The sequence below is a fragment of the Solenopsis invicta genome, chromosome 13 (assembly GCF_016802725.1).
Source record: "Solenopsis invicta isolate M01_SB chromosome 13, UNIL_Sinv_3.0, whole genome shotgun sequence".
Classification (NCBI taxonomy): Eukaryota; Metazoa; Arthropoda; class Insecta; order Hymenoptera; family Formicidae; genus Solenopsis; species Solenopsis invicta.
Genome location: NC_052676.1, coordinates 11,909,031 through 11,922,214, shown reverse-complemented (window position 1 = coordinate 11,922,214; position 13,184 = coordinate 11,909,031). Strand labels below are relative to the sequence as shown.

At 30.6% G+C, this 13,184-nt stretch overlaps 1 protein-coding gene across 1 annotated transcript in view; it reads left to right on the top strand.

Annotated features, from left to right (window-relative positions):
* LOC105196948 (short-chain dehydrogenase/reductase family 16C member 6) overlaps window positions 1-13,184 on the top strand; it is an 85,977-nt gene that overhangs the window by 5,428 nt on the left and 67,365 nt on the right. The window contains exon 2 of the mRNA XM_039456389.1: window positions 10,847-11,303. Coding sequence (XP_039312323.1) covers window positions 11,075-11,303 — 229 coding nt within the window. The 5' untranslated portion in view covers window positions 10,847-11,074. The remainder of the gene's footprint in view (window positions 1-10,846; window positions 11,304-13,184) is intronic.

Here is a 13,184-nt window from a genome sequence, read left to right as displayed (position 1 = left end):
CCTTCCTCAGTATCAGTTAATGTAAACAAAGTAATTGTAAATGATGACGTAGCACATCATTTCTTCGCAAATATACGCTTTACTGAATCCATGACATCTTTGTGTATTTTTTAATTCGTTTTTCTCTCATTTAACACATATGGTTAGTCAACAAGTGTTCTGTAAAATTCCAATGTATAAAAAGCTGTGTGATCCAGTTGGCCAATGTTTTTCTTATACTTAATTGTCCATTAATTGTTAATTATGTCGTGAGCTATATTAAAATTAATTACAATCTAGTATTTCGATGTTATATAAATTGATTATATGTTAATAAAAATAGTACACTGTAACTTTCAAGCCTTACAACTTGGAGAGTATTTAATAAAAAGTAACTTCATTATAGTGTTTTGAAAAGTTTTCAAGATTGACTCTAATAAAATGTAATAAAAAAATAAGAGTTTCTACTTGAAAATTTGAAGATAATTTTTACATGACTTTAATAGTATTAGCCAAAGGTCACACAAATATTTTAGTCTATTGCATTATTTAAATCTTACAATTTCTATATGAGACATTTCTTTTGGAAATGCTTAATTTCCAAAATATTAAGGAATATCGATATTTTCCTAACATCCTATACCATTTATTACATTTCTTTGCCGGCAATCTCGAAAACTTTTCCAAACGCTATAATAAAGTTATTTTTTATTAACTAATTTCCGAATTACACTATAACTTTCGAGCTTTATAACTCAAAAAGTACTTAATAAAAAATAATTTCATTATAGTGTTTTGAAAAGTTTTTGACATCAGCTATTAAATTCTGGAATTAAAAATAGGGAATTCTATTCAAAAAAATTGATATGATCTTGACCTGACCTTGGCTACGCCACCTAAGGTCAAACTGATAAAATTAGTCAATAAATTTTTTTAAACTCGAAAACTTTTGTCTAAAATATTTCTTTCGGAAATGCTTAGTTTTCGAAATATCAAAAGATCTCCACACTTTTGGCAAACCTTGTATATCTTTTATATATTTGCTTCCACAAGTTTGACGAACATTTAAATAATATATCTGATCAAAGAAATATAATTAAAATTAGTTTAACTAAACATATTAATATTTTGCACAATGTTTAAAAATATCGTTGCATTTATCTCATGTTTCTTTGTATAATCTTATATATCATTTGTTATATATAATATATGTACATTGTTCTGATTAATCCGTCAATTTTATGAATCATTAAGAAAGAATTTACAATATAAAAGTTACATTGACATTCTTACAATTATACATGTTAATCTTACGATTGGATTGTAATCAGATCCTTAAAAGTGTTTTTAAAATTCAACATGTTTTTAATTTAACATTAAATTAAGAACAATGTTATTGTTGTAAATAAAATGATTACAAGTAAAAACAGTAACAAGTGTAGCTAAATAAACTATCTAGACAGCCTATTATAGGATGTTTATGATAAATATTCATAAATATTTCTTATTAGTTATTTTTTTTAAATAGTAAAAATATTTTTTGTTTTATATAAATAAAAAAAAGTCGCAAAATTTTTTTACATTTTATTTAAATATACTAAATATTTTATACAACATTTATGATAAATAAATAAAAAATAAATATTTATAATAGAATTTTAAAAATAATATTATAATTTTTGTGCTAAATCTTTATAATATTTATAATAAATCTTTATGATCTATTTAATTAAGAATCACAAAAATATTTATGAAGTATTTTCATCAATTTTTCATAATAATAAAATCACGAAAGGCAATGCGGCATAGTTAATAACTTTTTACAGAAATGTTATCATGTAATGAAACGTTATGCAATAATTACCATTAAATATATCTTACAATATGCTGTTATTACTTTTTTGTATTATTTTTAAGTTAATGTTGCTAGAAATTATTTAACGTATTTGCTATGCTCTTCGCTACTGACAAGGAAAGTGACACAGGGAAGTGTCCGCCTCAGATTAAAACGAGCTTTTAATATGTTGTAGTACAGATAAAAATAAGAGACACGTATTTTTTTATACATGCCCATACGCACTTTAAGGGGGTAAAACACTCCTTTGAAGAAAATCGTTTTTTTTCTTTCGAAGCGTATACCGTCAAAACTATAAGAGATAGAAAAAAATGTTTTAAATAAAAGTTGAATGGCTCAAAGAGTAATTTTAACAGCGAAAAAAAAAATTTTTTTTAAATTCTTTTTATTACTTTTCCCCACCACTTACTTATTTTTTTTAATTATTTTTTTTTTATAAGCAAAATAAAGCTTATTTTATTACAAATTCAACAGTATATGATAAAGTTACGATTCAACATTCCCATTTTCTAAAAATAATGAAAAACCTCTATACACACGGTACGCGCACCTGTCCGCGCGTTTGTGCGCTACGGAAGTGACTCCCTCCGATTTCGACGTGCATTTAACATGTTGTACAGATTAAAATAAGTGACACGTATTTTTTTACACGTGCCCTAAAACACTTTTAAGGGTGAAACACCCCTTTGAAGAAAATCAGGTTTTTTCTTTTGAAGCGTGTATCGTCGAAATTATGAGAAATAGAGAAAAATGTTTTCAATGAAAGTTGAATGCATGTTTTTTACGTATCAGATGACAAAAACAAATTTCGAGGACAGTCTGTGTCTAACATGAAAACGCAGAGATCAAGAAAAACATTTACTACAAAATAAAACGACACTACACTGAAGAATAACAACAATTACGGTGTTGTAAGACATTAATTTCTTGTTTAGAAAATAATATGTAATTAAGATAAGTTAAACATTTATTTACTGGTCTACATGATTCGACTAGAATATTTGTTCTCTTCAACATTTTACAGATAAGGAGATTTGGATTACAAAAAATTATTACTCACACATTCCATACCTTCACTGTCTAACGCTAGCTCACCAACTAACAACAAGAGAACTAACATGAAACTAATTAAAAAATTAGTTAGAAATTTCATCTTTTAAACTGCATTTATATAATTCAATTAATGTGTTTATTAAATTCAATTAGTGTAAAAATATGCATAACCACGCTACTGGCGCATGCACTTTGGGTCATTTCCTTACATACGTAACTCTTGAATCTATACATGTCAATACTACCGAGACGTAAACATTCTATTTCAAGATAAGAAATTATACTTTAGAGTTTAATCTTCCACGTTTCGATACTGTTGATATGTCTCGGCATTACAGATTCTATTTATATACTGATATGTTTAGTCGTGAAAATATTTTCCTCGATAATGCAATTTTGAGGAAATTGCACATTTACATAACAATTTAATGTGTTCATTATATTCGAATTGCATTATTCATCTGAGCCTCGCCTTTGCAAGTCAGAACCTGAGGATTGAAACTAATTATGATTAATGTGCGCGCGCGCGCGCGTGTGTGTGTGGGGGGAGGGGGGTGCGTGCGTGCGTGCGTGCGTGCGTGCGTGCGTGCGCGTGTGTGTGTGTGTATGTGTGTGTATGTGTGTTAATTGCTATTACGTTGTCTTTTATTTAATGCGACAAAAATGTTTTGTCGCATTAAATAAAAGTCGATTCAGTATATATTGAATTCAATTTGTCAAGCGAATGTAAAAAAATTATTAAAGTCAATTTTCTTATCGCGTGCACTTTGGGCCATTTCTTGTCTTGAAATAGAATGTTTACGTCTCGGCAGTATTGATATGTATAAATTCAAAAGTTACGTTAATGTTTTTCTCGATATCTGCGTTTTCATGTTAGATACCTATGAGATCCGATAGCGCACGTTGCAATAGCCCACCAACCAATCATCTTGACTTATCTAATCCAACCAACGGAAAAACTCAAGTCATCGACCGCTGTGAGTGGTGCTATCGGTCCCTTGTGCTATCGGAATCCGCCCGTTAGACACAGACTGTCCTCGAAATATTTTTGCCATCTTATGCGAGAAAACATGCATTCAACTTTCATTGAGAACATTTTTCTCTATCTCTTTTAATTTCGACGATACACGCTTCAAAAGAAAAAATCCAATTTTCTTCAAAGGGGTGTTTCACCCTTAAAAGTGTTTTAGGGCACGTGTAAAAAAATACGTGTATCTTATTTCAATCTGTACAACATGTTAAAGGCACGTCGAAATCAAAGGGAGTCATTTCCGTAGCGCACGAACGTGCGAACGGGTGCGCGTACCGTGCATATAGAGAGGTTTTTAATTATTTTTAGAAAATGGGAATGTTGTATTGTAACTTTATCACATACTGTTGAATTCGTAATAAAATAAGCTTTATTTTGCTTATAAAAAAAATAAAAATTTCGAAAAAAATAAGTAAATGGTGGGAGAAAGTAATAAAAAGAATTAAAAAAATTTTTTTTTTCGTTGTTATAAATTAGTCTTCGAGCCATTCAACTTTTGTTTAAAACATTTTTTTCTATCTCTTATAATTTCGACGGTATACGCTTCGAAAAAAAACCGATTTTCTTCAAAAGAATGTTTTACCAATTTATCCTCTCAAAGTGCGTATTGGCACGTATAAAAAAATAAGTGTCTCTTATTTATATCTGTACTACAACATATTAAAAGCTCGTTTAAATCTGAAGCGGATACTTCCCTGTGTTTCCTTGTGAGTTGCAGTTTTAAGATAGTGTACATTTGCGTAAAATAAACAATAACAAAATTCTATTTCCTATTAAGTACATTTTTGTTATTAAATAATCTTTTCTTGTCACATTAATAAAATGTATTTACGCAAATATATTTATATTCTGTGACGTTTTATGTTGTGGAAATAAATTTATACATTTCGAAGCATAATAGGGCTCTAGAACATAGGATAAAATAGTGCTGCCATAAGAGAAGGCAATGAGGTTAATTCTTGTTCCAATCAAAAATTGTACAGTAAAAAATAATGTTTTTTATATTAACCAAATGTGTAACATTAAAACAAATATTGAAATAATACGTAATGTGATTTCTGTTGTATTAATTGGTAATATGTAATATTGTAATATTATTATTTCTGTAGATGGTTTGAAAATATATATAAAAAAGCAAAATACAGAAATGGAATAAACAGTTATTGGATAAGGTTCTTAAAAAATTTTGAAAATTTATTTAAAGAAAAATAGGCAAGTTTTATGAGATACCCCATTATACCTCGCATAATGGAGCATATGAAGTTGCATGTTTTCAATTAAATAATAATTTTCTCCTTTTAATCTATTCTCTTACAATAAAACTTGTTTTTTCTTAAAACAGATATTTCAAAGAATATTTTAGTGTGAAATCAAATTGATTTATTTACTTTTAATATGTTTAAAAATAATTAACCCTTAAACACACCGATTCTGTAAAATACGGAAACACATTTTTGGGTCTGGGAGACTTTTTCAACTTGAGAAGCTATAATTTTGATTACAATCAATATTTTTCTACGATTTTTTTTTTTAAAACAAAAGTTCAAAATCTCAGGAGTGTGACTGCATAATCGGCATTGCCGACAAATAATTTATTGTGAAGAAAAGCAAAACCATTAAGCAAAAATGAGAAATTAGTCAAAAATCCACTTTTCCTTCAAAAAATCATATCTTTGCAATAACAAACGTTTAAGGACTTTCAAATACGGCGTTTTAAAGCTAAAGAGTCACACTTTCAAAATAAAATTTGGCAAAGTCATTTCTTTTAAAAAGTATAATTATGTAACATGCAGAATGTGAGGTATTGGTTTTTGGGCATCTAAAAATTTACTTTTTTAAAAAAAATCATATCTTTGCAACAAAAAACTTTAAAGAATTTTACAACATGGCGTTTTAAAGTTAAAGATTTATACTTTCAAAAAAAAATTATATTATTGTCATTTCTATTAAAAAATGTACTTATGTAACAAGGCAAATATGAGGAATTTTTTATTAAATTGTGTCTAAAATTGAAAATTGATGTGTTTCATGATATATTTCGGAAAAACTCTTTTTTCTATAACATTTTATAGTATTCCAAATTTAGACAGAGTATATGCGAGTGACATCTGCAAATCGACCTGTTCGAACGTATTTTGTCCAGTTTTTTTATGTAAAATACTCACAAAAAAAGTTTCACTTACACACTATATGGCTCGCATTGACCCTAACAAAACTTTGCTGCCGTGCCGTTCGAATTCTAGTTGACCAAAAAAGTTGATCAACTATATTAATTGAAAGAGGAGATTTCAAACTTTTTTTACGTTTTGGTCCGAACCTCCTATCTCATTCCGTCTTCACATAGCAAGCGTTCAAAACTTCATATGAGGTCTTTCAGACCCACTTACGTGTTTAAGGGTTAAAAATAATCTGTAATTGTTTCGGGTTTCCCTGCTTACGTTTGTGACGTTGTAACGGTACGCGGTGTCGGTCGTTTCGGTGCAGTGCGGGAACTTCGGGATCGGACCGGATAAGGCTCGTCGGTTGGTCAGGTGTCCGTAATGATTATACCCAATGTTTTACGTAGCAAAAGATAGAGAATGGTTTATTAAAAATAACAATTGCAAAAGAGTTGACAAAATGAACATGAGAGAAAATAACAGAGCTAACGAAATAGAGAGATATCAAAACTAAAGAGATTTTGTCGGTGTCCAGCCAATCGCCGGTATCGGATTGTGGCGGAATGACTTCAGAAAACTAAAGCTTATTCACGCGGTTTACATTTAGACGAGAGAACTTGACTATTTATTTACAGGTGTAGGCTAAACTACGCGGTGAGCTATGCGGGCTGTACGCCCGTACGGTCGGTGAGTCGCGGGGCGCGGCGGGAGTGACTAACGCGGTGGTGTAAGCGCGTGCGCAAGCGCGGGTCGTTACCGGGTCGTTACCGCGATTCGCCCGAGCGCGCCCCGTGCAAGTGGGGCGCTCGAGCGACAGGTTGCTTATGCCCTGCCGATGAATAGGTTACGAGACTCGTCGGTGCGGCAGTGAAGGTGCTCGAGGACGACGGTGATTGGCCGAGAATGCTCGTCGAGGATCTCGGACGTGATTGGTCGAGAATGCTCGGCCGGTGATGATGACGAGAATGCTCGTCGAGGATCTCGGAGTCGACTGGTCGAGGATACTCGGCCGGGGGTACCGACGGGAATGCCCGTTGAGGATACTGGAGTGCGACGGGAATGCTCGTCTTAAGGAAGCGATCGAGAATGCTCGGTCTGTGGACGGGTCGGATAGTCGGACGGATCTGCCTTGTGCGTTCCCACTGCCGGATTATATATCCGAACGCGCGGCTGAGCAAGCCAATCCGCGCGCTCGGTCGGCTGAGCCGGAGTGGGAGCGTTACGGAACGCCACGATCGGCGCGCGTGTCGCCGCGTGGTCGCACGGTGAAGTTCGGTCGTGCGCGCACGTGGTCCCCGGCTGCACTCGGCGTTCGTTGTTCGGTGGACGGAACGGTGACGCACGGACGGTGGAGGGGCGCATCGTTACAACGTTGATGATTAATTGACATTAAACTATGTTATAATTTATTTTTTACGTTATAAAATCTTTTTAGTATATTAATACAACATATTTACGGTTTTCCTGATGTACTAGTGAGACACTCGTTGAAGAGTAGTTCTCTTTCTTAGCCTGCATAATTAGCTTATGTAGTGAGTTGAGATGAAAGTTGAAGTACATTATTATTGCTACGACATTCTAATGTCGAGGAAATTATATAAGGCATTTAAAGTATTATTGATATCAGTACAAATAAATTACCTTTTCAAAAAAAAGATAAAAAAAAGTGCCTATGTGTGTTGCGCGCAATTTATTTTGAAATTGTGTAATCTAATAAAAATGATATACATTTATAAAAAAAAAAAAATGTGTGAAATCTTTTAAAGTGCGCTTATTATAAAAAGAATATACTTTTTCTACAAAATTAAAGTAGTCGTATTTGTATTTTCTTTGAAAAACATTCCTATTCTAACCCAACTGGTAGTATCTTCAATTTTTATACAAAACCCACGTGGTACTATCTCTGTATTGTTATTGAAAAATCTTCGTATTTTAAAAATTCAAGTGATAGCATCTTTAATTCTCATTGAAAAATTTTATTCTAACCCAAGTAGTATTTCCTTAAATATTGTGTAATTTAATTCAACCTAAATGCATTTTTCCAAAAAATCTTTTAAACAATCAAAGTACTATTTTTGTATTTCCATTGAAAAATCTTTCAATTTTAACCCAAGTGGTTGTATTTAATTTTAATAAGTTTCAATGGAATATATAACATTTAATTTAAAAGATTAAAGAGGAAACGGTACAAAATGAGAAAATTTTATTGAAATAAAAAATTTTTGATGTACAAAAACATGGCGCTGCTAGATAGAAAAAGCAGAAAAGACGTAAGAAAGATCACAATAAATGTAACACTTGTAAGATATGCGTTATAAAAAAAATATGCGAAATAAGTTTTAGTTTCTTTAACATTTAAGTAATTCTTATTGTAAGTTAAATTTAAGATACCACTTGAATTTTATTTAAAAAAATAAAAATTCTGTTAAAATATAAATTATTGAGGTTAAATTAGATTACAAAATTTTAATATATTATTTATTTTCAAGTAAATTCCACTTGGTTTGGAAGATTTTCAATGACAATACAGAGATAGTAGCAATTAGGTTTTGTACAGAAATTATTCAATTCTTCTCATTGTTTTTCCTATCTAGCAGCGCCATGTTTTTGTACATCAAAAATTTTTTATTTCAATAAAATTTTCTCATTTTGTACCGTTTCCTCTTTAATCTTTTAAATTAAATGTTATATATTCCATTGAAACTTATTAAAATTAAATACAACCACTTGGGTTAAAATTGAAAGATTTTTCAATGGAAATACAAAAATAGTACTTTGATTGTTTAAAAGATTTTTTGGAAAAATGCATTTAGGTTGAATTAAATTACACAATATTTAAGGAAATACTACTTGGGTTAGAATAAAATTTTTCAATGAGAATTAAAGATGCTATCACTTGAATTTTTAAAATACGAAGATTTTTCAATAACAATACAGAGATAGTACCACGTGGGTTTTGTATAAAAATTGAAGATACTACCAGTTGGGTTAGAATAGGAATGTTTTTCAAAGAAAATACAAATACGACTACTTTAATTTTGTAGAAAAAGTATATTCTTTTTATAATAAGCGCACTTTAAAAGATTTCACACATTTTTTTTTTTTATAAATGTATATCATTTTTATTAGATTACACAATTTCAAAATAAATTGCGCGCAACACATAAACGCTTTTTTTTTACCTTTTTTTTGAAAAGGTAATTTATTTGTACTGATATCACGCGTTTTATAGTGTTATATATATATATACGTTTAAATTATGTATCTGACCTTGTTTTGGAATCATGAGTATTATGCATACGAGCATCCACCGTATCGTTTTTATATAATTCACATGACATGTACTCTTCCATATCTTTCATGAAAAACGGATTGTTTAAAGTTGACAATTGTTTTATTATATTTTTTTCAATATCGGTATCGTGTTCTTGTGATATTTTATTATCTATTTGCAGCGCAATGTCTGTCTCCTCCACTGACGGACTATTTAAATATTTCTGATCATAATTTATTTTGTAGCTCAATGTTCAATGCAATCCTTATGTCTGCAATAAATTATAATAAAATATATAAATTTACAATAAAAAAGGATAAAACAAAGCTAGTCAGAGACTCTTACCAAGATTATTGTTAATGACTGACGAATAAAGATCAGGTTAAAGAACCTGTCATGACGGATATGATGATGATGACAAGAAGTACTACACCACATACACCACAAGTACATCACAAGTCGCATACGGCTGACTGATGTATGCCAGCGCTACTCGTGTCGAAAATATGAAAGGGAGAATTGCTGAGGGCGACGACGACGTTTCTTAAATGAAATGTAGAATATTTAGACTTTGCGTCGCGATATCTCCGCTCGTAGGGCACGGAGAGAAAAAATAAAAACACTTTTATTATACAAGTCGGGGCCATGCTATCGTTTGAGACTTCTCAGAACTTGATCGGTTTAGCCGTTATTGAGATCTGATAATCTCGCGTGCTTGGAACTCGCTGACTCGCGTAAAAGAGGGTCGGTCTGCGACTTTCATAAAAAAAATAATTTTTCTACATAGGCGCGAGTCGCGACCGCGCCTCTAGATCGGTATCAATGTGTTAAGATCATAATCTCACATATTAATCGTTCTAATTTTAAACAATTTAAAAAATTCTTAACATGAAATACGAACTATCCAGATAAAAAATTGTGATTACAATTGGATAGTGTTTTTAATAAAAAAAAAGAATTCTTGAAAATTTACGAAAATCAGTCTTTTTCAATTTTTTCTTTGCTGTAACTTTCTGGACTGTTCCTTTTTATATTTTATTGTCCTTCATGCCAATAGTTTCAAGGTTTCTTTTACATTCAAGAGCGCTAACAAGTAATTTATCAATAAAATCTGCTGTCATTATCACAACACATTGTAACTTTTGGAAAAAAAATAGAAGTAAATTTGTTTCTCATTGATTTTACTTTTCCGGAAAATTAAGAATACGATTTGTATTGTAATTGTAATTGTATAACTATCAAATTATATACAGAAAACGATAGAGAAAAAAATACAATAACAGCGTAATTGTAAGAAATTGTGTTAAGACATTTACATTTATTTATTTATTTACATTTTATTATTTATATCTCAACGTATTAAGCTGTCATGGCTTTAAAATTTTTTTTATGAAAATATTCATCATAGATATACAAACATTATTATCTCTTTGTCAGTGTACTGATATGTTATATAAAAGCTACTTATTTTATTACGCTTACTTTTTATATTTCAGGTCAAACGTATAAAAACACATCATCAAGTAATTGGCGTAATTATCAGTCGCCATTCTCGCAAGTCTTACAACAACTTTGAACGGTTCAAGACATGACGGACTGAAGACGATCAATAGCTCCAGTTGCAGAGAAGCCGCACAAAGAGCTCGACAAGCAAAAGCTGTAATTTCGGCTTTACACAAGTAGAAGGAACAACGCAAACGAAATCTACGCGTATAAGTGCTAATATGACGTATCTAAAATCAATTGGAGAGGTGATTGGCTTCCTTTTGTTGTCGATATTCGCGATATTGGATGGTGTCATCAGGTCGTTTATACCCAAAAGGTACAAAATGAAGAACATAGATGGTGAAATCGCCCTTGTGACTGGGGGTGGCGGGGGATTGGGGAGGCTTCTCTCGCTCAGGCTAGCCAACTTGGGCGCCATCGTGGTCGTTTGGGATATAAACGAGGCCGGTGAGTTCAAAACAAGTAAATAAAATAATAAAATCGTGAAATTTTATCATTTACAAAATAAAATATACAATATGCAAGATAAATTATGTATAATATAACACGCGCAAAGAAATAATTTATAAAAGATATAATTATAAAAATAGTAAAGAATCATCAATATTGACATACTATTTTGTTTTTAGATTATATTTTTAAACAAAAATTGAAAATAAATTTTAGAATCATAAATACAAACTAGAAAGTGTATTCTGGCAGATAATATAGTAATTTTTATAATATTGTGTCGAATTTTGCAATAATTATTTTTAGTGTGATAAGCAAGAATAAACTTCTGACAAAATAAATCTTTTTTTGTCTTCGACAAAACCAACATAGGCAGTAATACTACATTTTCTTTTTCTTTCTTTTCACATAAGTCATTTTCCTTCAGCATGTAATATTATAGGGCAAAAATATTATAGCCCCACACACACACACACACACACGCACGCACGCACACACGCACGCACGCACGCACGCACACACGCACGCACGCACGCATACACACACACACACACACGTTGCAATATTACATACTGCAATAAAATATTAGGACCTGCTTACAATGGAGGAATATTAGATATTAGGAATAAATTTTAGAATCTTAGAACTTTATATGTATAAATCTTACTAATATCGTCTGCAAAAACTGGAAGAATTTTTACGTTTATCTGCTTACAAAAGTTATTTTCAGATCATAAATATTATTGATCCAAAATAAACAAATCCTATAGATTTACAAGTATGTTTTTGGACAGATAGTATAACAACACAATGATAGTAAGAAAGCCTTCTTTGGTCGCAGCTAGATCTTAGCGCCTATATTTATTTGTGTCATTTTATATACTTCTTTGAATTCAACCAGAATGTGCGCCGAATTTATTTTCCGGCCCCAGTGGTCGACACCGGGACCGGAAATTCCGAAAGTGCCAGGTTCGAACCCTGGGTGGGGTGTTATTTTTTGCAATAAATTTCTTACAGTTTTTTCAGGAGGGAATAGGTATATAGATGCAAATTAGCATCAATTATTATATTAATTAATTTAATAAAAAGTAGTGATATTACTCATTCTTATTCGACATGCTGTGTTACAACCGGAAAATAAATTCGACGCACATTCTGTTTGAATTCAAAGAAGTATATAAAATCACACAAATAAATATAAGCACTAAGATCTAGCTGCAACCGAAGAAGGCTTTCTTACTATCATTGTGTTTCTATAGATTTAACTTTCCCCATAAAAATAAATAAAATTATCCAAAGTATATAAAATTTAAATAAATTATCTCAAAAACAAGACAAATACAATTTCCTAACACTATAAATTAGTTAAATCAACTTTTATTTTAGTTTTTTTTAATCTATATATAAATGCATTATTTTTTTATATACATAAAAAACTTAAGTTATTTATTATAATACAAAATTCATTATTATAAATAATAAATAAAATATATTAGAAAGTACGTGAATTAAATAATCAGATTAATTTTCTACGAAAAAACTTAAAAAAATCATATTATAACCTTGAAGCTCATTTTACAAAAATCTGAAAAAATTTAAAATAATTAATGTTGGAAAGATTGTAATAAAAAAAGTATGAAATTGGTCACTTAATAATTTCACTTGAAAATTGACAATTTTAAATTTCATGAATTTTTTAAAATTTGAATTTGCATCTTAAAAATCTCCAAAAATTTCCAGATATACATCTTGATCACTAAAATATCACTGATTTTCTTTCATAATTTTTTTGAATCAGAAAAAAATATAATTAAATAATTGTGTTTTTACTATTGCAACACTAAAGTTAGCAGGTTAAAACTTGCTAAAAATTGTTCC